Genomic DNA, 22,182 nt, shown 5'->3' on the forward strand with positions numbered 1-22,182 from the left:
TGTGCGGCTCGTTTCAACCTGAGTGTGGCTGAGTCCTCCAGGTTGAGGGGCAATAGCTTTCAGAGGAATTTGTAAAGGGTTGGAATAGACCAGTCGTTCTCAAGGTGACCAGGAGGAAAAACAACTGAGAGGCGTGAACAAGATAAAAAAAAAGAAAACCAGATACACCATCAGATCCAATACCGATCAGATACTGATTACAACAAGTATGGGTCAGACAAGTCGCCATGCATGTGCCTCCTTCAAGGTGCCACGCATTTGCCTGGAAGTATCTGAGGCCTTTCCTGACCTCCAGGAATTTATCATTGAATTCATACCACTGAATTCACTTCCATTCGTGTAAATGTGAAGCACAGTGATGCTGGCGGCCAGGATGACTAGGTGATAACACAGAGCACAGGCAGGCGGGCTGCTCAGTGCGACAGGGGAAAGGTCTTGTTTAGAGAAGAAATCAATGAAGAGACGATTCTAAGCCGGCCTTTCAAAGGTTAAGAACCACAAAGGTGCCGTAGTACCCGCCATGCGCTCTGCCCTTCCCAGATTCTAGCATCTCTGGCAGAATCTCATCCAGGTAGCAGAGACATGAGATCCGGAGCACGGCCTCCAAGGAGCTTGGCTACAGGGAGTCTGGCCTCCCCTTTTCTCCTCTCAGCTGAACCTCAGTCGATTCCTGGCAGCTGAGGAAACACAGGTCTTCCCGGGCGAGTGTTGCCTAATCCAGATCTTGTGCCCGTGCGTCCCCCAGGTCACTTCTTCTTCAGCCAGAAGAAGCCGAGTGAGGAAGATGGAGCTGAGCACCTGGCCCAGCTCCAGGAAGAGAAGGTGTATCAGACCAGAGGGTGTGAGGATCTGGGTGACATGGACGGAGATGAGGAAGGCCAGTTCCAGATGCTGATGGACAGGCTTGGAGCCCAAAAGGTTTGGCAAGAGTAAGTGGCGACTGTGGTCTGGGGGATGGAGCCCAGCCTAGGGGCAGCCTCCCCATCTGTTCTGTCCAACCTTAACGCCTGCTAAGCCCTCAGCCAAGCCCTGGGTCCCTGCTTCCAGCTGGGCCACCGGCCCGTGCAGCCTGCCCTTGGCCATGACCTGTCTGCGTCAGGGTCTAGGGCTCTGCCTCTGCTTTTTGCATTGTTTTCAGGGAAACGCTCCTATCCCCTCATCTCCCACACGCCTTCCTCAGCCCCTGCTGTCCACAGTCAGTACAGTCTTTGGCTTGGCCTTGCTCCCTGAGGGCTGCCCGCCCATCAGAGGGCTGTGCAAGGGTTGAAACCCTTGAGGGTTTCGGTGCGTCCCGCCTAAGGCTTCCTGTCACCATCAGCTCACCAGCATCTCCACCTCCGCTGGGTCTCTGGGGCCGCAGTGCGTCCCACGTGCTGTGCTCCCGCCAAAGCCACCTTACACGGAAGCGTCTGCGCGTCAGATCCCTGAGGCGAACCAGCCCTGTTCTGGAAGCCGAGGTGGGAGGTGAACCTGTTTCTACCAGCTGATCACTTGGGTGGTCAGTAACTCAGCGAAAATTTTAGGTGGCTGCCGCTTCAAACCAAACGTCATACCCCCATTTTTTTTTCTTTTTTGCAAAAAGTGTTTTGTAAGAAAGAGACGCATAGATGTAAACCCAGACCTTTGCCATTAATTGAAATGAAGTCAAGTGATGTTGTAGCTAGTGGAAACCAGAGAGTCGCCCGAAAAACATGGAGTAACTTCCGCCCCTTGCCTTTTTGTGTTGGGGTCTCCAGGTCTTGGGTTGGGTGTGTGTTTCATGAGTGAGGGGGGAATGGCCTGATGGTTGGAGCTGGTGTGTCTGGAGCTTGGGAAGAAGAAGACTGTGGAGGAGAATGATAAAGGGGACGCGAGAGAGAGGGGCCTTCACACAGCATGCAGGCCAAGAAAGCATGTATAGCTCCCGGCGTCTTTTAGGTTGTGGCAGCGTCGAGACAGGCTGGCAGAAGCCTGGGCAAGCCAGAGGGGACACTAGCTCCACCGCTCCAAGGACGAGAGACCAGAGCCCAGTGACCATGCCCAGACCCCATGAAGGCTCGTCCTGGAGGAGGGGCAGGAGAGGGCAGTGTGGGCGAGCCAAGGGACTGTCATGAAGGACAGGCATCTCTCTGCCCACCCATCACTTCTGGACCGCCACCCTCCTGCAGGGCTCTCAAATCAGAGTTCACCAGAGGTTTCTCTGAGGACGTCAGACAAAGGCCCGCGCAGGGCCGAGCCAACACGAGAGCTCCTGGAGAAGAGAAGGCTCTGGGGAAGGTTCCAAGAGTGGTCGATAAAAACCCACAAACAGGAGATGGTGCCCGGCCACTGTCATCCTCCTTGAAGTTAAACAAGAAGGAAGTGGGCTTTTGCTGCAGCGTGAGGGAAAACGGTCCAGACTGTAGGACCCCAGATGAGGAAACAGAGGAGGCTGGAAAACTTCAGAGGTCTTTAAAGATCTCAGCGACCACGATGGTTTGCGTACTGTTCTGGAAGCAGGGAGATGGATGGACTGACCACCCGGAACCCTCTCTCACCCTGCACCCCTGTATCCTTCCAAGAGAGTGGCCTTGGCTTTGTCCAGAAGTGGTGGACAGAGCGCCTGGGCTCCCGGCTCTTCTCGGTGCTCCGACTGGCTGAGTGATTAGACAGCTCATCGGCCTTGGCCTAATTTTCATCCAGCGTTGAGAGGCTTATCCCTTCTCCAGAAATCTGGCGGGAGGTGATGTGGCCACGACCAGGAGGTCCAGGTAGCTTTGGAAGAGCGTCAGGTAGGTCTGCAAATCTCACTGGAGGCCCTCACCCTAATGGTTCTCTGCCAGGCTGCAGCAGGAACCCAGGGGATGGGAGCAGACAGACCTCGGCCAGCAAGGTGCATCTTGATTTCATAATGCATTTACCTTGTGAGGGGCAACCTGCCACAGTGATGGGAAGTCATCGTGGTATCTCCCAGAGACCCTTTATCTCGGAACCCTTTGTGCAATCCCCATTGTATCTACAGCCCAGTAGAGCGACAGCCACAGCGTGTTCTGTATGGGGGAAAATGGAAATTATTCTGGGAAACAGGAGGCTCCTTACCTCCCCTTCTCTCGTTTTCTAGATCTCTCATGTCATCCAGATCAGTGCTAGGTTTTCAACAAATAATAAATACTTGTTGGGTGGATGGATGGGAGGATGGATGGAGGGTGGATGGAGGGATGGATGGTTGGTTGGATGGATGGGAGGGTGGATGGATGGATGGACGGGAGGGTGGATGGGTGGGTGGGTGGGTGGGTGGATGGATGGATGGATGGGTGGGTGGATGGATGGGTGGGTGGGTGGGTGGATGGATGGGTGGGAGGATAGATTGATGGATGGATGGATGGATGGATGGATGGATGGTCTAGATGAGTTGGTGGATGTTTGGGTGGAATGGAGCAAGGGAAGGAAAGAGGGAAGGAGGGATGATTGGATAGATGATCAGGTAACTGACCAGAAGCAGGTTCATTTCTCGGTGGGCCTCTTCTCTGCTGGGAGCAGAGAGTAACACTTACACCCCAGGCACATTACTAACATGGCACTATCAAGTATCACTTTTGAGTAAAATTTCTCAGATATAGTGCTTGTTACACAGCACAAGGGATTTTATTCTTTATCCTGAGGGTCCCTAGTTGTAGCTGCCTTCAGATCACAGTGGTTTTAGAATTTAATGAGTGAGATCAGATGCCCCTCTGGCTGTCTGTCTGATCACTGGCTGTAGACTGTTGAGTTTCTCCAGAGGCAGAGCAGGTCCATGGGTGTGCTGCCTCCCGCCCCCACCCCCATCACCGTGACCGTGGCCCGTGTGTCTCCTCTGCTGAGCGCCAGCGTGCCTGTTGGGGAGGGAGCGGTTCTAGGCACGCCACTCTGTGTCTGTGCCTCTCTGCCAGGCTCCGTCCTCCCGACTCCCCACCCGTCTCTCCGTGTGTGCACACACATCTCTCAGGCTTGCTCCTTCCCTTGCTTTCTCCTGTCACGCCCGCTGCCTCCGGGCCCCAGTGGGCTGCTGCATCTTCCCTTCCACTCCCTGCGGTGACAACCGCTTCCTGCCATCCGTCAGATGCCACGTCCTTCGCTCTCAGCTGTGAGGCCCATCCCTCCTGGGGCGACAGGCTCGCTGCTCCAGCTCCACGGCGCCTGTCCTCACACGCGCGGGGCTCCCGTCCTCCCGCTGCCTCCTGGCGTTTGCAGATGCTCCTGGCCCGCGGCTCCGTGTGCTCAGCAGCACCAGCTCATGGCGGGAGACGGAAAGCAGAGCTGTTGAGTGTGGTCATTAGGAGGCCGGCATGGCTCCTGGCTTCATCACTTCCCAGCGGAGTGATCTGAGACCGCTCGCCTCACCCCTCTTCATCCGTCCCCTCCCCCGTAAACGGGGGTGTTAGCAGCGCCTGCCTCACTGGAAGGTCAAATGAGCAGACGTGCATAAGGCAGCCAGCATGCGGCAAGCGCTCAATAAATGTCAGCCCCTGCTGTCACTGTACTGACGGTGATAATGATGCTCTAGCCATCGGTGTCACACCTGGGGCCTCCGTGTGTCCCACGAAGCCTCATGTCCACGCTCCCACCCTAACGCTCCTTTTTCTCTCACAGTGAAAATGACGTCAAGCAACTCTGGCTGCAGCTGAAGAAGGACGAGCCTCACTTACTGTCCAACTTTGAGGATTTCCTGACCAGAATCTTCTCGCAGCTCCTAGAAGCCCACGAGGAGAAGCATGAGCTGGAGTGCGCCCTGAAAAGGTGGGTACCGGTCTCAGCCGCCCTCTGTACAGACGCGTGCAAACCAGACACACCTCTTCTGTCTTATGTTCGGTGACGCCGCCTTATGACCACCCTCCAGAGCGGGGGGGGGGCCTGTGGCTGTCCCCGGGTATCTATTTCTAAGCCCTCGCTCACAGGTATTAGGCCCTCACCACGTGCTAGGCGCGATCCTAAATTCCTACACAGCCCATTGGGATATTTATCATTATCCACAATTTACCAATGGGGAAGTCGAGGCACTGAAAGGGTAAGGAACACGCCCCCAGAACACACAGTGTGGAAGTGGCAGAGCCAGGACTCAGAGCAAGATGGTCTGGTGTCCGAGACCCATTAGAAACCACTGTGTCTGCCTTGGGGCGGTAAGGCCCCGGCCTACGGCACCTACCCCATCTCTGGACCAGCCCCCGGCCCTCCTGCCGTCTCACTCCCGTCACGGTGTTAAGTTTCTCCTGCTGCCCTCCTGGCCCCGGGCTCTCTCCAGATATTTAGTGCTTTCTAGAACTCCTCCTGTACTGGAGGACGCCGCCCCAGGCAACGTGCTTGGGGCCTGAAGAAGCTGCTTGGGAGCCGAGCCCGAGTTGGCCAGGCCCCGGGCGCCGCAGGGGCGGGCTCGCCAGGTGGGCGTCCCTTGGCCTGCGGGGACGAGTGTGCCAGCAGGGCACTGTGCTTGTCCATACTCATCAACGATCGTTACCGCGAGGAGCTCGATGTTGTGACCCACGGCGTAACTCAGGACAGCTTACCGTCCTGAAGCCTCAGCCAGAACACGGGCTGGGTGGGGGGCGAGCTGGGAAGCACCCTGGGGAGATCCTCCCAGGGCCCCTTGTCCCACCCGGAGATTTGCTCGTGTTCCATAGGAATCCTCAGCGATTCCAACAGAGACCACAAGAAAGCACACAAGCCCCTAATTTAGAGAGAGATCACCACGCGTGCGGACCGCTGTCCGGGCACCGCCCTGAGCTCCCTTTCATCTCATGCCTCCCCCCATCAACTCTAAAGTAACTTGCTGAGGCCCACTGGCTATACACAGGTCTGGAAGAGGACCTTTCGGACCCTGAATTATGAGCAATCGTGGCCGTGTGGTGCTGGAGGGAACACGGTCGGGCTAGAGGAGTGTTCAGAGCATTCTGGGGTGAGGCTCCCAGGGCTGGGAGAGAGAGGGGTTGAGGGTATACGCTATAGAGCCTTTAGCTGAATAAGCTGTGAGTCAGAGCTGAGTCCGAATCTTGGTTCTGCTGCCTACTAGCTGTGTGACTTAGGCCAAGTTACTTAACCTCTCTGAGTTGCAGCTTCCTTATGTGTAAGATAGGGACGGTAATACCCGTGTCATAGACCTGTGAGGATTACATGTCAGCATTTAGAACAGTGTGGGCACTTAGTAAGTATTCGATGAACGTTAAAATAATAACATTTATTACTATTTTAAATAAGTATGTCTGTGAGTCTTGGAGGATTTGCCTGGCTGAAGTGGAGAGCTGGAGGTGAAGTATAAGGATCCCTTTATCCTTCCAGACAACACAGTGTAGAGCTTTGCTGTCGAAGTCTAGTCTATGGAATCACCTGGAAGCTTCTCGGGAATGCAGAGCCTCAGGCCTCGCCCCAGGCCTACCGACTCTGCGTTTTAACAAGATGTCCAGGTGCCTCTTGCGTGGATGTGAGAAGCAGGCCCAGGGAATCAGGAGCTCTGGGTCAGAGTCGTGTGTGCTCTCCAACCAGCTAGCTCTGTGACCTTGCTCTGGTCTCTTAGCCTCTCTGAGCCTCGATTTCCTCACGTGTAAAATGAGGCTTATTTTCTGCCCCTCACCACCCTCCTCTCTGAGTCCAGCACTGCTCACCCCAAGGAGCCACAGTGAAAGTCAGGGGCACCCCCAGAGGGGACGGCTCCCTTGTTTCCGAAGGAGACAAGGGCCGGAATGGCTGCAGTGACCCAGCTCGGGGCCCAGAATCTTACCTGCAGGGGGCCCCTCTGCTGGCCTGCACCTCCGCAGGGAGAGACTTACTGCAGAGCCTCTTGGGCCATACATCCATCTCTAAGTGGCCTGCATTCGTGTTTTGGTTCCAATTCAATGATAGTTAAAAAGTTCTTGAGCTGAAAGTCAAGGTCACTCTCAGCTGCATGGTCGAAACTAGCTCAGCCAGGATTTCCAGTCTTCTGTGCCCATCCTCCGTTCATATGCCTGCCAGCTACCCCTGCCCCAGGTCAGCTGATGGAGTCCACTCTGACCGGGGGACTCGTGTGGGCTCGGGGCTCACTGAGCTCTCTGGCAGTCCTTTTCCCAGAGACCTGTAGCGAGCAGAGCACTGCAACAGGAGACAGGAGCAACCTGAGGTCCTGCCCAGGCGCCGCCACTGACCAGCTGTGTGACCTCAGGCAGTGTGCTTCACCTCTCTGTGCATCTGTTTCCTTACCGGCGACATTCAAGAACGGGATTGGTGTTGTTCAGACTTTCTGATTGTGACTGGCCAGAAGACACGCGCTTGACTTTGCAGCTCCCACACATTTGTGTGTGTGAATAACTGAGACAAAAGTTTCATGAAACGTGTTCACCCTCGTGACATGTGATGGGCTCTGAGGTTTTCTCTCAGAGTCTCTTGTGTTCTCTTCTCTTCTGTTAAAGAAAGAAAAAGGTTGTTCACATCTTGTTTCCAGGTTCCTCCTGGACCAGGGGATCCCTGAAGGTCCTTGCAGCGTAGAAGTCAAAGAAAAAACTGAAACCCCAATGGGATGCAGAATAGTTAGATGGGAGGTTTACAAATGGCTCAGCACGAGGCTGCGTGATTCTGGGACATCTAGGAGGCGAGTTTGGGGGTTTGGGCTTGTTTGCAGGAGGGGCCCACTCTGGCTGGTGAAGGGAGAGAAGGGAAGGTCTGGGGCATCGTTTGACTCGGGCAGCAGTCTGGGGAGCCCTGACTGTCAACGCATCTCCCGGGCTCCGCCATAAGCCGGCTGTTCAGTCCAGGGGCTAACATGTCACTCCATCTGGGAAATGAGCGCTCATCCCAGAGAGGGCGACGAGACTTGACTGCTGTGCACAGCCGAGGGCTGGGCACCGGGCTACTGTCGCGTGTGACTAGTAGCTGCCATGTAACGGGCACTTACTCTGTGCCAGGCTGAGCTGAGCCAACGGAGCACAGAGTCCCCGTCTTTGAGGAGTTTACGATCACACCAGTGAGGCAGAGCCGTAAAAATTCTGCCGCACAGCCGACCAGGAAATCCCCGTGCTGTTGAAACACCTGACAGCGTGGCCATTGGCAGCAGTGGCCTCAGCTGCCTCCCCCTTTTCCTAACCACACACCTCGTTTCTCTGTCTCACGGGGCCCAGAGACTTGCGACCGACCTGGGGGGAGTCCTGGTCCCAGGTCCCCAGCCTAGCCGTGTCCCTCAGGGTTACAGTTTCACTGCAGTGAGTGAGAAAGGCCCCCCTGCGGCATCCTCCAGGGTCACCTCCAGCCTCTAGGAGGGAGGATGCAGCGGGGGCAGTGCTTGGGCTTGACATCTTGAAGCTGATGTCCAGAGGCGCAGGCTCTAGGGCAGTGTCAGAAGCAACTCCCGGCCTTTCCTCCCGGCCGTGTATTTTATTTTCTGACCCTGCATGTCGGGAGCAGAGGAAAGAGGCAAGCCTGGGGGCCTTCAACCTCCCACCCTCTTGCCTTTGGGACAGAAGTTGAGAAAACCTCAGATCTGAGTTAGACTCTGGGTTCCGTGTTTGACACTGGCGCGTGTCCACCGAGAAGCAGCCACGGCCCGGCGGGGTGAGGTGGGGGCCAGGTGGAACGCAGGGCCCTGGGCTGGTGCCCAGCTCGTCTGCGGCACCTCCAGAGTGAGTGCATTCCCTCCACTTCCCTCGGAGGAGGAGAGGGTCAGATTGCAGCCGAGCCGCTTTTCTCTGTGTGCACCACGCGGAGGCTTGGCGAACCTTACATTTTACCGTGGGAGACGTGGTTTGACGTGAGGAGGAACTTCTGGCCGTCAGAGCTACGAATTCCTTTGCCACTGAAAGCACCCTGCCCAATTATGTTGATCTGGAAAAAAAAACTTGAGCTCTCCAGAAGTAGAACGATGCTGCCTGGAGGCAGCAGGAACTTCAGACCTTTCACCAGTAGGGGATGCTGGGGCCCTGCTCCAGGAGGGCCTCGTTGCCTTGGTCTGGGGTGAGGGCTCCGAGTCTGCGCGTATAAAATATCCTGGGGGATTCTGACTTTGGACCCGAGTTGGAATCTGCCAGAGGAGTTGCCCTGGTTGAGTTCCTTACCAAGATCTAACGTGGAGGATGGGGGTAAGAATGGATTAGGCTGTGTCTGGGGAGTGCTTTGAGCTCTTTGAAGAAAAGTGCTTTCGAGATTAAAGGCAGCCGTCTCTCAGTCTTCTGCAGCTCAGTAGCCTGTTCTGCATCCTCGGTGGACCCCCCTTGGCCTTGACAAGTTTTGCGAAGCTCCCCACACCCTCACGGGCATCAGTCCCTCCTCTGCACAGTCTGTCCTCGTCCAAATGATTCAGGCCTCGGGCAGTTTCTCGGGAGCATGGGGGGTGGGGCTCTGGGAGGGCTTCGCCTGCAGCTCCCACCCGGCCACTATCCTGCTGCTTTCTGTCTAGACCAATTTTCCTCGGCTCTGCAAGGGTGTCCAGACCAGGAGGGAATGTGTCTCACAACCTGACAGGCAGCCCAGCCGTGATCCCGGCACCTGACACAGCCTGGGAACTGGTGTTCTGTGATGTGTGTGTGTGCGGGCGGGGACGTCATCATTTCCTTGGCCTTGCTTCCAGGTAGGGCAGCAATTAAAGCATCGTACACATGGCAGGTGGCCCTTATGTACCACTTGCGAGCCTTAGCTGTGTGGTTCTTGAATGTTAGCTTGTTGCAGAATGACCAGGGACTCTTGATTAGAGAGTAAATTCCCAGGTCCCTCCTCCAGGGGGTCTAAATCAGTGTGTTTTGGGGGCAGGGGACCCAGCAATGTGCATCTTAGCACACGTTCCCCTGGGGTTCTGATGCAGGCAGACCCCAGACCCCGCTGAGAAATGCTGCTCTGGCCTGTTTCTCCAGAAGGTACCAGCCTGCAAAAGGCGTGTCCAGGAGCCCTTCCAGTCTATAATTCCACTCCTGTTCTCAGCGTGGAGGGACGTTCTCGGGGAGGGCTCCAGGCCATAAGGCCACAGCTTAGTCACGCACGTGTCCTTTTATTGGTGTATTATTATCGGAGGCAGAAGCACATTGTTAACTTGGCCCCGAGAGCGGATGGAAAGGGGAGGTCGATTCGTGCGCTGTGTGCGCCGCGGGCGTGATCTGTAAACCTGACTGATGAGAAATGGTTTGCTTTATCGGATGGACTAGAGCTGCAAAGCTGGTTTATACAAGGCAGCAGAATCTAATTAGGGAGAAACCATCCATCTTGAAGATCCAATTGGCGATTTTACAGCCTTTGCAGAATTTTCTACAAACTCTTATGTTTGCCTTTCATTCACCCCTACCCTAATCGTGTGGGGCAGTGTGCATGTGAGACAGAGAGGGACAGAGACAGAGACAGAGAGGCATTAGAGAGACTGAGAGAGACTGATTTCACTGAGAGAGACTCATTTCAGGGGAACAAGGGAACCCTAACTGGGTTTTTCTAGTAAGAGCCTCCCTTTGCAGCCGGAGACCGCAGTTGCGTGGGGAAGGCGGCAGGGGGCAGTGGTGAGTCTGAGGCCCTCACGACTGTTCTCATCCCCACGGCAAAGCTGGCGGAGGCTGAACTTGCTTCCATTTTCTTCTCCGGCAAATAGCAGACTCGCTGAGATGTTTCTGGCCCAGGGTCTTCACTCCGTGATCAGAACGTGAGGGGCAGGGGCGGGGCGGGGGGAGACCCGGCAAAGGGAGCAACCTCCAGACATTCGGCCCCATTCCTCACCCCAGGGCGTGCTCACTCCACAATTGACAGACCCCAGATGGAATTTAGACGCTGACAATCCTATGCAGAGGTTTGGAGTTGTCAGGGTTTTTTTTTTCTTTTCTCGTCTTTCCTTCTTTTTCTTTTTTTAAAATTTTTATTGGAGTATAGCTGATTTACAATGTTGTGTTAGTTTCAGGTGTACAGCAAAGTGAATCAGTTGTACATAGACATAGATCCCCTCTTTTTTAGATCCTTTTCCCATATAGGTCATTACACAGTACTGAGTAGAGCTCCCTGTGCTATCCAGTAGGTCCTTATTCGTTATCCATTTTATAGATCGTAGTGGGTATATGTCAATCCCAATCTCCCAATTTATCCCCCACCCCTTTCTCCCCTGGAAACCAGATGTTTTCTACATCTGTGACTCTATTTCTGTTTCGTAAATAAGTTCTTTTGTATCTTTTTTTTTTTTAGATTCCACAAATAATATCGTATGATATTTGTCTTAAAACTGAGGATGGTGGGAAGGCAGTGCGGTGCTGTAGATGCACATGGGGTGGGAGTCGAGGCCTGGATCCTTCCCCCACTCTGGCCCAGGGAACCAGGTGACCACACACAGGCCGCTTGCACTGCCCCGATCCTCACTTCCTTCACATGGGATACAGGACACTTGTCTGTGATGGGAGGGGAACTCTTCCTCTCTCGGCATCTGCCTTTCCCCAGGCTTTGCAAACCAGAGTCCCGTGGATCAGACCACTGTCGGTCCACACGGAACCACATGAGATCGGAGCGACTGCTCTCCAAGGCCAGTGGCCATTTCTGAAGCTCTGCTTTGAGTTCAAGCTTCTGAAATTTATCTGAACTGTAGAAGAATGCCATTTGTTCTGTTCAAGGTTAAGACTATCCTTTCATTTAGGGAAGGAAGATGCTACTTTTCTTCCTTGAATGATTTCAACATACCCTGCCTAGAGCCTAGAGGCGGGACCAGATGACTTTCTGAGACCCTTTTGTTCCTAAGTGAAGGCAAAGGAGAGAGGGAACAGCAAAAAAATATGTTGACCAAGTAATATTCTATAGCAGAAAGGCTCGGCCTGTGTGCCATTAGCTGGAACCCCGGTGGAACTGAGTATTAATGCTCTGTTCTAGCCTAGTACCTTGACTCTCTGTGTGCAGTGCACTTTGTGAAGCTTAATTAATTTCCACAGTACCTGTGGGAGGCTGGCAGGGAAAGTTCTTGCTCGCTGCAAATTCTCTCTGAAGGCCTCTTTGAACCTAAGCCTTGTATTGACATGAGCGTCACTATTCCCAGCCCATTTTGCTTCCCACGTGTCCCATCCTTAGATCTCCAGTACCCCTGACACCATGCACGTGCACACTACACAACCCCCCACACAGTCATCCTTCTGAGAAGGGTCATCCACCACAGTCAGACGTCCTGGGTGGCATTGCATCCTCGAGGTCAGACCTGGGCCTCTCACCCTGGCTTCCAGTAGGTTCCATCCTTTTCAAATCCATCACTACCCTTGCAGCATCCTCAGTATATAATTGTTCTCCTTCCCCCCACTGTTGAAAATCTCCCTTTTCTGGACTCAGCCTTTCTTAACTTTTCCCCTGATAGCTCTACACCTGCCCCACTGCCGGAGCAGGTAGCTTCCTCCACTTAACTCACCAAGGCTGTGTGGTCACAGAATTGTGTCGGCTGGAGCTCAGGAAGGCACCATGGGGTGGGGTTGGCACCGTGGGGCAGTGTGTGGCCTCTTCTGCCTGTTCCTTTCCTCCACGCCACTTACGCACAGACTTGGAGTTCATAAATGCTGAATTCCTGGTGGGCAGAGACCATTCGGTAAGTCTAAATTATGTTGCCCAGAATGTTGTTTTATGAAGTAGTCAATCAGTACTTGTTAATGCTGGTGGTGACGTCATGGGCCTGCTAGACACTTCCACATGCATGATCTTACTAAGTCCACGTGATTTCTTTCTTTTCAAAATATTTTTATTGGAGTCTAGTTGATTTACAATCTTGTGTTAGTTTCAGGTGTACAGCAAAGCGAATCAGTTATACACATACATAGATCCACTCTTTTCTTAGATTCTTTCCCCATATAGGCCATTACAGAGTATTGAGTAGAGCTCCCTGTGCTATGCAGTAGGTCCTTATTAGTCACCTATTTTATATATGTGGTGTGTATATGTCAATCCCAATCTCCCAATTTATCCCTCCCCCCCTTAGCCCCTGGTAACCGTAAGTTTGTTGTCTCCATCTGTAACTCTGTTTCTGTTTTGTAGATAAGTTCATGGGTACCCATTTTTTACACATGACTTCTTTCTAATACAGGTATTACCATCTGGTTGCTCATTGACGTAATGTGACTCGTCCAAGGCCAGAAAGCTTATAAATGTCAAAAGCAGGATTTGAACCGAGAACTTCTCACTCTGGCCCTAATGAACTCTGAGCCCACTGTAGGTGTCAGCAGGGGGTTAAGACCTACACGACCCTGGACTACACAAGAGAGGCTCCGCAGCTGTCATAGTGAGACAGAAGGGAGAGGATAAATAATTAGTGCTCGTGACTCTTACTCACTCTCCCTGGCTCCTTCACACATATGTCGCCCGCCCCCCTGAGAACTCTCATCTCTCTCCCTCCTTTCTCGTATCTATCTCTTCTCTGTCTCCTCCCCCCTGTGTTGTTCAAAATAACTAGGCATAGATATCATAGAATGAAATCATTAGACACTGCCCTGGGGGAAGGGAGTGGTTAATAGAAGACAGGTGTTACATGTTATGCTCACATGTAATTAATTGATAGCTCAGAGAGCTCTATTACACACTGTTCTTCTTGTGTTCAACATGTTTACCAATGGCATGAATTAAGGGAGATATGGAAGAATATTTTGTAGTAATAAAAAAAAATGGTCCATCCATAGAGAAGATAAAACAAATATAAACCTGTATGTGCCAAACAACATAGCAAAACACAAAAAGCAGAAACTTAGAAAAACAAAGAAAATTTGATAAAAACAAGACTTTAAAAGTGTTTTAAAAGTTTAAAAGACATCAACAAACTTATCTCAAATTTGACATATCAGTCAAGCAAAAAGCACATCAGAGCTTCCCTGGTGGCGCAGTGGTTGAGAGTCCGCCTGCCGATGCAGGGGACACGGGTCCGTGCCCCAGACCGGGAGGATCCCACGTGCCGCGGAGCGGCTGGGCCCGTGAGCCATGCCCGCTGAGCCTGCGCATCCGGAGCCTGTGCTCCGCAACGGGAGAGGCCACAGCGGTGAGAGGCCTGTGTACCGCAAAACAAACAAACAAACAAAGAAAAAAAGCACATCAAATATACAAAGTGTTTGAAACCATCAACCAGCAAGCTTGATTTAAGAGATGAATGGGGAGTTGTGTGCCTTGCAGTAGAATACACATTCTTGTTATAGAACTTATGTAAGAATTGACAATATGGGGATACAAAGGAAAGGCTAATAGATTCCAAAAAGTAATCCCTTACCAATAAAGTTTCTTACTATAATACAATAAAACTAGAAACCAACAGTTTATATATTTTTTAAAATGCTCTTCCTTTTTTTCTTTTTAAAAATATATTTATTTATTTTATTTATTTGGCTTCACAGGATCTTCGTCATGGCACACGGGAGCTTTAGTTGTGGCATGTGGACTCCTTAGTTGCAGCATGCGGGATCTAGTTCCCTGACAAGGGATCAAACCCAGGCCCCCTGCACTGGGAGCTCGGAGTCTTAACCACTGGACCACCAGAGTAGTCCCTAAAATGCTCTTCTAAGTAAATCTCAGATAAATTAACTAATCAAAACCAACATTATAGGTTATTTAGATTACATTATGATTGAAAACTTTAAGTATCAACAGAATTTGGAAGGTCATTGAATACACTGGGCCACCAGTTGGGATCCATTAAGATAGTGACAGTTGAGAAAGATGGACTGAATCTAACAGGCATAAAATCTAACAGAATTACATTTGAGATCTTGCCCAAATCCAAAACACCAATGGCCAAAGCACAAGGTGGGAGAGATATGATTCAGTCACACCATCTTTTTCTTTGTTTTTTAAATTAATTAATTTATTTATTTTGGGCTGCTTTGGGTCTTCATTGCTGTGCGTGGGCTTTCTCTAGTTGTAACAAGTGGGCTTCTCGTTGTGGTGGCTTGTCTTTGCTGTGGAGCACAAGCTCTAGGTGCATGGGCTTCAGTAGTTGTGGCACACGGGCTCAGTAGTTGTGGCTCGTGGGCTTGGTTGCACCGTGGCATATGGGATCTTCCGGGACCAGGGCTTGAACCCACGTCCTCTGCATTAGCAGGCGGATTCTTAACCGCTGTGCCACCAGGGAAGTCCCTCAGTCGCACCATCTTTAAAACAAAAACCATCACTCTGCCATCAAGTTTCGAGGTTTCAGTCGACAGATGGGTTCAGCGTTCATCAGCTATGTGATGTGACTGCCCAGAAAAGTGAATGTGCTCTTAGGCTGCATGAATAGGTAGGCAGCAGCTAGAGCGAGAGAGATCTAATCTGCACCGACCAGCCCTCATACACTGGGCGTTCAGCTTGCGACTCGATGGCTTGAGAAAGCTCAGTTAGAGCCCGTTCAAAGAAGAGTAAAGGGGATGGTGAAGGGACTTCCAAAAGAAAACTTCCATGGCTGGAGGAAGTGGAGAGGCATGACCGCAACCCAAGGCTACTCCTTGACGTCTTAATGCTGTTTTAAAATATATGAAGGGTTATTACACAGAGGCAGGATAAGGTCATAGAAAGACACATGTCTATGAGCCAGAATAGTCCATAGATGAAAGAGCTGCTTAGAGATCCAGCATTCCCTCTCCCTGGAGGTGTTCTAACCCAGGCTGGGTAAATACTTGCTGGAGATGTTGTGGCGAGGATTTTAACACTGGAAAAATAGATGGTTGGATTAGACAAGCCTTCCAACCCCGAAATTCTGCAATTCCCCTGGAATCTGGTATTTCCTGCCATGTGGTCCACCCATGGACTTCTGAGTCTGGTATCCAAAGTCTTAAATTTATTTCTTGCAGATTTTCAGCATTAACATTTTGAGCACAGGCCCTGTGGGTGACATCAATGTCTGAGTGTTCGTAACCTAGTGAAGACAGCATAAACCAAAAAGAAAGAGTAGTTCAGGACTTTGAAATGTTCAAATAAAGACATACGGTGTCCTCCGAGGTCAGAGAAGGGTGTCAGTGCGTTGGAACGGACTCATGGAGAAGACTTCAAAGTCTGTGTTTGGGTGCGTCAGGCAATCTGAGTGGTTTTAGAAATAGTGGCAACAAAGGGGTGTATAATAAGCAAACATAATCCGTTGCCTCTTTCCTCTGATGGCAGAACGTGGTAAGCCCGGCTGGAGCACCGTAAGCCATACGCCCAGATATTTTTTTTTTTTTTTTTTTTGCGGTACGCGGGCCTCTCACTGTTATGGCCTCTCCCGTTGCGGAGCACAGGCTCCGGACGCGCAGGCTCAGCGGCCATGGCTCACAGGCCCAGCCGCTCCGCGGCATGTGGGACCTTCCCGGATCGGGGCACGAACCCGCGTCCCCTGCATCGGCAGGCGGACTCTCAACCACTGCGCCACCAGGGAAGCCCTGCCCAGGTGTTTTGAGAGTGTCTCTAGCCATTGTTTCTCCAGAAAAATAATTTCTCTGCAGCTCCTGCTCACACACAGCCAGCATCTTGAATGGATCTCGCTCCGACAGGAGGTTTGATTGACTAAGCTTCCTGTTCTTCATCTTGCTGATTGCTTCTGACCCTTTCCAAACCTAGCAACCCTTTTATTCTTGAAACAAAGGCCCTCCTCCCCTTGGGGAGTGTTAGCCCTTGCCCCCCGCAGCCCATGATAATAATTACGATAATAAATAATCCCTTACCTCCATTTAGGACTTTGCAGTTCAAATACCTTGCACACCTGCTCTCTCGTTTGGTCATCGAGATGATGCTGGGAGGAACCGGGGGTACAGGTGCTACTTTGGGATCGGAGGAGGTCTTCTGCCCTCTGAGCTGGTTTGGTGATGGGAGTGGTGTGCACACCTTAATGATCTCATCGCCGGGGCTCGGGTGTCCGGCCCTGGGTCAGGGCTCATCCTCTGAAGACATTCAGGCCTCGGCAGCCTCCCGGGATGCTGGCCGGTTTTGTTCAAGAGCGTCTGCAAAGAAGGAGCTCCATGTCTGATCCAGTGTGGGCCCAGGATCGCGGATGCCCGCCTGCATCCCAGGACTTCTCTGTGGTGGGCGCATCCTTCGTGCTGAGGGTTGGGAGCAGATGCCATTCAGAGGCTACATCTCTCTTCCTCCCATTTGTTTGTTTGTAGCAATTTGCAAAATTACTTCACGACTAACAGACTGACATGTGAGCACGAGAAGCCTAGAGTTTCTTAATTTAATCCAATAAAACTTCAAGTTAATATAACACATTTAATGATAGTGTGGAATTAATGCTCTGCATGGTTATTAGGCCTAAACGGGACACAGCTTATGTGCCTGACTGTAACTAGTATTGCTTTAGCAGCGTCAAATCCATTTTTAAGTTTTTCTCATATCACTTTATTAGTTCCCTGGTGCTCATATAGCTGGAATCACTGTCTCTAAAATTTTCCTGGATACCGTTTACCACGTAGCATTGGAATTTCTTCCAGCACAGGAAGATCACTCCAGGCACCAGGGGAAGACCATCTCTGTTTCTGAAATTTCCTTTCCACTGTATCATTTCTGTCCCTGAGGTGTCCCTATGCAACAGCAGGAGCCTCGACTCCTTATTTCCTGCCAAGGTTTTCTTGTAATTGTCATGGGGTAGCTAAGAACCAAAGTAACAATCCAAACATTTGTCATTTACCAAGAAGAGAGTTCTCACTCTTCACCAGAAAGGCGTTTGTTACTCCTGGGATGGGAAGCCCAGTGGTGAACACAGAGCCTTGGCTTGGAGGAGTCTTGGAGAGCTGTGTCCTCTTGCGGAGCACACCCTGGGCCAGTGCCATACTCACTCAGAGTGGGGTTTGTGGTCTTGAGGATACAACAAAGAAAGGGAACTCAGACAGGTGAGTGACCTTGACCGTGCAGATCCATACCGGTTCCCTCGTCTGGGTCAGTTGTGTGGTTTCTGTGGAACTGGAAGGATGCCAGTCAAAATGGCGGCCTGTGCATGTGGTGCACAGGTAGCGAGTGAGGGAGGGGCAGCCTATGGGCTGTGGTGCAGCCTCGGGCGGGAGGGGAGGCCTGGCGCTGGACTGGAGTCCCGGGGGACTTGGGCTTACAGGGAGGTGGGACTTTGAATGACGGAAGGCTCAGGGGAATGAATGCTTTCCTATCCTTGATGTTTTCTTCCGAAATCTCTCTGGTACCTCTCAGAACCGAGAACCAGGGCTGTTTGTTCAATTTTAAAAGCCTCCTTTGTTGAATAAAGAACAAGGGCGCGCCAGCATTTGAGTTTAGAATGCCAGGTGCCAGAATTGGCAGTAGGTGTGTATATTGCAGGTTCAAACCAGCCCTGGAGAGCTATGATGTAAGCCTGCTGGCTGGAGCCTAGAGTTTCCTTAACAGGACAGAGGGCAGGGAGCGAGGGGCAGAGAGGGCCTTCCATGCCCGGTCAGAGAAGAGGTGTAGAGGTGCAACCCCCTGGGAATGTCACATGTGATCGTCTCCAGTCTTGGTTCGAATGCTAATACCTGGTCCTTCCCGTTTGAACTTGGGGGAGTACTTGAAGGAGGATCTATCACTGGGAGAGAAAGAGGAGCCGTCCCGGGGTGACCCACAAACCTTGTCCCCAGAGCCGCATCTGTCCTCATCTCCATGTAGGAGCAAAGAGGCCAGCTACGTACTTCCTATCCTGCGGGGTTCGTCGGAGTAGGAGGGGACGCTGAGAACCCAGCGTGTCACTATTGCCATCAGCATTTACCCAGCCTCACCCTTCCCATGGCCCTGTGCCGAGATGGGTGAGCCCTTGGACAGGTGTGGCCCCCTTCCTTTCTAGGGGTGTCGTGATGGTGGTGGTGGTCGCCACCATGGAACCTTTTGAGATCCTATGAGAAATGAGGGTCACGCAAAGTTCAGCACATAGTTTCCAGGAGAGTACAGTTCAGGTGGTACTGATGGAACCAGGTAGAGAGAAAGTGCCCAAAGTGGGAAACAGATACACCAAGAAACCAAGCAGAAAAGAAGCCCACACCGCACACCTTTATGCTGTCAACAAGCGTATAGGGGTCAGTGGGCAATAGGACGGTGAGTGTCACAGAGGCTGCGTGGATGGGTGCTGAGATAAAGCAGAGGACAGGAAGGTGGAGCCGGGGATGCCTGGGAGGGACAGCTGGGAGACAGGAGGATGAGAGGGTCCTGCTGGGCCCCAGTGGTCAGCTGATCCTGGGGAGCTGACCCTGCAGCCTTGGCTGACCCGGCCGCCATGGTCGCCCACGCCACCCAGAGCTCCACTGGGGGATAAAGGCGTCTTATCACGCTCTCTTTTTGTCACCTGTGCAGGAAAAGTGCTGCCTATGATGAAGAGATCCAGCACCTCTACGAGGAGATGGAACGGCAAATCAAAAGCGAGGAAGAGCAGTTTCTCCTGAAGGCAAGAGTCCGTTCCCGGGGCTTGGCTCTGCGGGCCGGGCTGCAATACCACCTGCTCTGAGCATGCCCTCTCCCCAGCCCCGGATCTCAGATTGCAGTGCCCCATGGCACTGTTGATTTCCTGTTTCCCTGCTTTATTTTTTTCAAGGCCGTTGTCACCTTCAAATATGGCATATAATTTCCCGGGTTATTTTTATTGATTGTGGTCTGTCTCGTCCTACTAAGATGTAAGCCCCAAAGAGCAGGGATCTTTACCTTTACGTGCTAATGTACCCTCAGCACTTCCACCGTGCTTGGAGCACAGCAGGCAGGCGTTCAACAAGGAGTTGTTGAATCAGTGAATGAATGAACAAGGAATCAGTGCAGAGAAGGATGCAGGGGCTTTACCAGCTGAAGCAGCCTGAAGCCTGGCTCGACGCTGGCTGCCCCCGAGACCTCCACGGCAAGCCTGCATGAACGCGGCAGCCCGTGCCACTCCACGCCCAGCAGCTCCCCTAAGGGGACCCTTGTTAGAGCCGATGCTTCCCATCCTTTCCCCTTGGAAGCCTAGAAATTTTAATTCCCAAGACAACTCAAGTGCCACTCTTCTCGAATTCCACGGGGGAAAATGTAAAACTCACATTCCTGCTCTCAGTCAGGCACTCAGCCTTCCACCAAGCCCCGCCGTTTGTCTTGGGAGCTCAGAACTGGTGAAATCCCTTCCTGTTCCAGGCTAAGCAGGATCCTTTCGGGGAACATATTCGTCAGACGGAGCTACAGGAAACTCCCTCTCATCCATTTTCGGATTATCCACTTGTTGGGTTCTCAGCGGAAAAGTCTTGGATTTGAAAGGTGGCCTCCTGTCTTAGTTCGGGCCGTTACAAAAATATCATAACCTGGGTGGCTTATAAGCAACATTCATTCATCTCTCACGGCTTTGGAGGCCGGAAGTCCAAGATCAGGGTGCCAGCGTGGTCGGGTTCAGGTAACAGCCCTGTCCCGGGTTGCAGGCTGCCAACTTCTCTGTGTCCTCACGTGGGCAAGCTGGCTCTCTGGGGTATCGGACAAGGGCACTAATCCCACTCTGGTGGGCTCTGCCCTCGTGACCTAATCACCTCCCAAAGAGCCCACCTCCTTGGGGTTAAGTTTCAACGTATGAATTTTGAACAGAGACCCCATCACCGGCTTGCGGAGCCGCTGTCACATCACTTCCCTGCTCCTTAAGGCAGGTGGGTCCAAACCAGCGTTTCACTTCATGCTGCCCATTATCCACACCAGGGCCCCGTTTCTTATCAGAGATGCCCTTCCAGCTGAGAGGGCGTCAGAATGCTTTCCAGAAAAAGCCGGTTGTGTTCTCCACCCAGAGCCCTCTGGAGGCTGGGCAGTATTTCCAGACCTCCCTCTCCCCTTCATTTTTAGAGCGCTAATGCATCCTGGCTGACCCCGCCCTCCCCTGACTTCCAGCCTTAGTGAAGGCGAACAGAACAGGCAGAGAGAACACGCATCTCCTCACCGAGCAGACCCTACGGGGGTGGGGGGTCTTCCGGGAGCCTCAGCCTTACGCCCACCCCCCCCCCCCGCATCCCCTGCAATAGTAGACCCGCTCCCTTTACCCCAGTGGCTTTGTGCACAGAGGGGCCGAGTTCTGGCGGGGGGGCGGCATTCGGCCCCCTCCCCCCCACCATGACTACAAGTCAAAGGTCATCGCTAAGGAAAGATGCTGCTTCCAGAAGCAATAGGTGGGTCAACGCCTGGGGACTGGAACGGAAAGAGGTCGGGGCGGGGGTGGAAATTCCAGGGCAAATCTGCCCCAGTTGGGGGGTCTGACCCCGCTGCCGCACCCCACCCCCCCAGCCCGGCTTCTCCCTTCTCAAGGCCTCTGAGCCCCAAACGCCTTTTAGGCTCAGCGCTGCGATGTATGCTGTTTGCGTACGCGTGGGAGCCGTGAACACGTGTTCGGCCGTGCTGTGAAGCCTCGGGGCACGCAGGCGTGGCCTGGCCACCGTGTGAGGCTGGTGGTCCGCAGTTCATGACAGCGTGAGAGGCTGCACCCTCTGGCCAGGGCTTGGCGCTCGGCATCCCACTGGCCGTGACCCCCTCAGCACTCTGTGCCCGGCAGGGCCGCTAAGACACTCCGTCTGGTCTTTGTGGGGCTGCCGGCATCAGCTGGGGGTCCTGGAGCTGCTCGCCCCACCCCCAGCCAGTGGGGTGGACAAGAGTCCCTGCAGCAAACGTTGGGAGCAGAGGCTGCCTGGTCATACCCTGCCTCCACCGTCAGGTGTGGCCGACACGAGGACGGTCACGGGCTCCCCCCGAGCCCCGCTGACCTGTCCAAAATGGGCAGAGAGGGCTTCCCTGGTGGCGCAGTGGTTGAGAGTCCGCCTGCCGATGCAGGGGACGCGGGTTCGTGCCCCGGACGTGCCGCGGAGCGGCTGGGCCCGTGAGCCATGGCCGCTGAGCCTGCGCGTCCGGAGCCTGTGCTCCGCAACGGGAGAGGCCACAGCAGTGAGAGGCCCGCGTACCGCAAAAAAAAAAAAAAAAAAAGTAGGCTGAGGAACGAGGTGGCGTCCCCAGATGAGGGGCTGAGGAAGAGCCCTGGGCTTTGACGGGGGCTGCTGTCCCCTCACCTTCCTGCTTCCAGACAGGGCTGCCCCCAGGGCTGCATCTCACCACTGTCCTCCTTGGGGAGGTGTCGTTCCGCGGCACGGAAGGCCCGCGGGGCTCCTGTGGTGAGTTACATGGAGGCTGTGACGCTTTCTCCTCTTCCTACCTGGCCTGCGCCGCGGCCATGCCTCGGACAAGCAGAGAGCATGTTTCCCAAGAAACAGCGACATGGAAGGAAAAAGCAGGGAGGCTGGGCAAGGCAAGGGCTGGACCCCGAGTCTCCCGCTGCCCACTCAGGGCCCTTACACCAGATCAGGCTCTGGTGAGTGTCAGGCATCCTGCCAGCTACACACTTTCCTCTTTGTCCCACGACCAGGCCCC

The 22,182-nt window shown here is 53.1% G+C and overlaps 1 protein-coding gene across 1 annotated transcript in view; it reads left to right on the forward strand.

Annotated features, from left to right (window-relative positions):
• Positions 1-22,182, forward strand: part of CRACR2A (calcium release activated channel regulator 2A) — a 103,947-nt gene that overhangs the window by 42,054 nt on the left and 39,711 nt on the right. Inside the window, exons 4-6 of the mRNA XM_030834684.3 lie at positions 746-929; positions 4,588-4,734; positions 19,129-19,219. Coding sequence (XP_030690544.1) covers positions 746-929; positions 4,588-4,734; positions 19,129-19,219 — 422 coding nt within the window. The remainder of the gene's footprint in view (positions 1-745; positions 930-4,587; positions 4,735-19,128; positions 19,220-22,182) is intronic.

The sequence above is a fragment of the Globicephala melas genome, chromosome 10 (genome assembly GCF_963455315.2).
Source record: "Globicephala melas chromosome 10, mGloMel1.2, whole genome shotgun sequence".
NCBI classification, from domain to species: Eukaryota; Metazoa; Chordata; class Mammalia; order Artiodactyla; family Delphinidae; genus Globicephala; species Globicephala melas.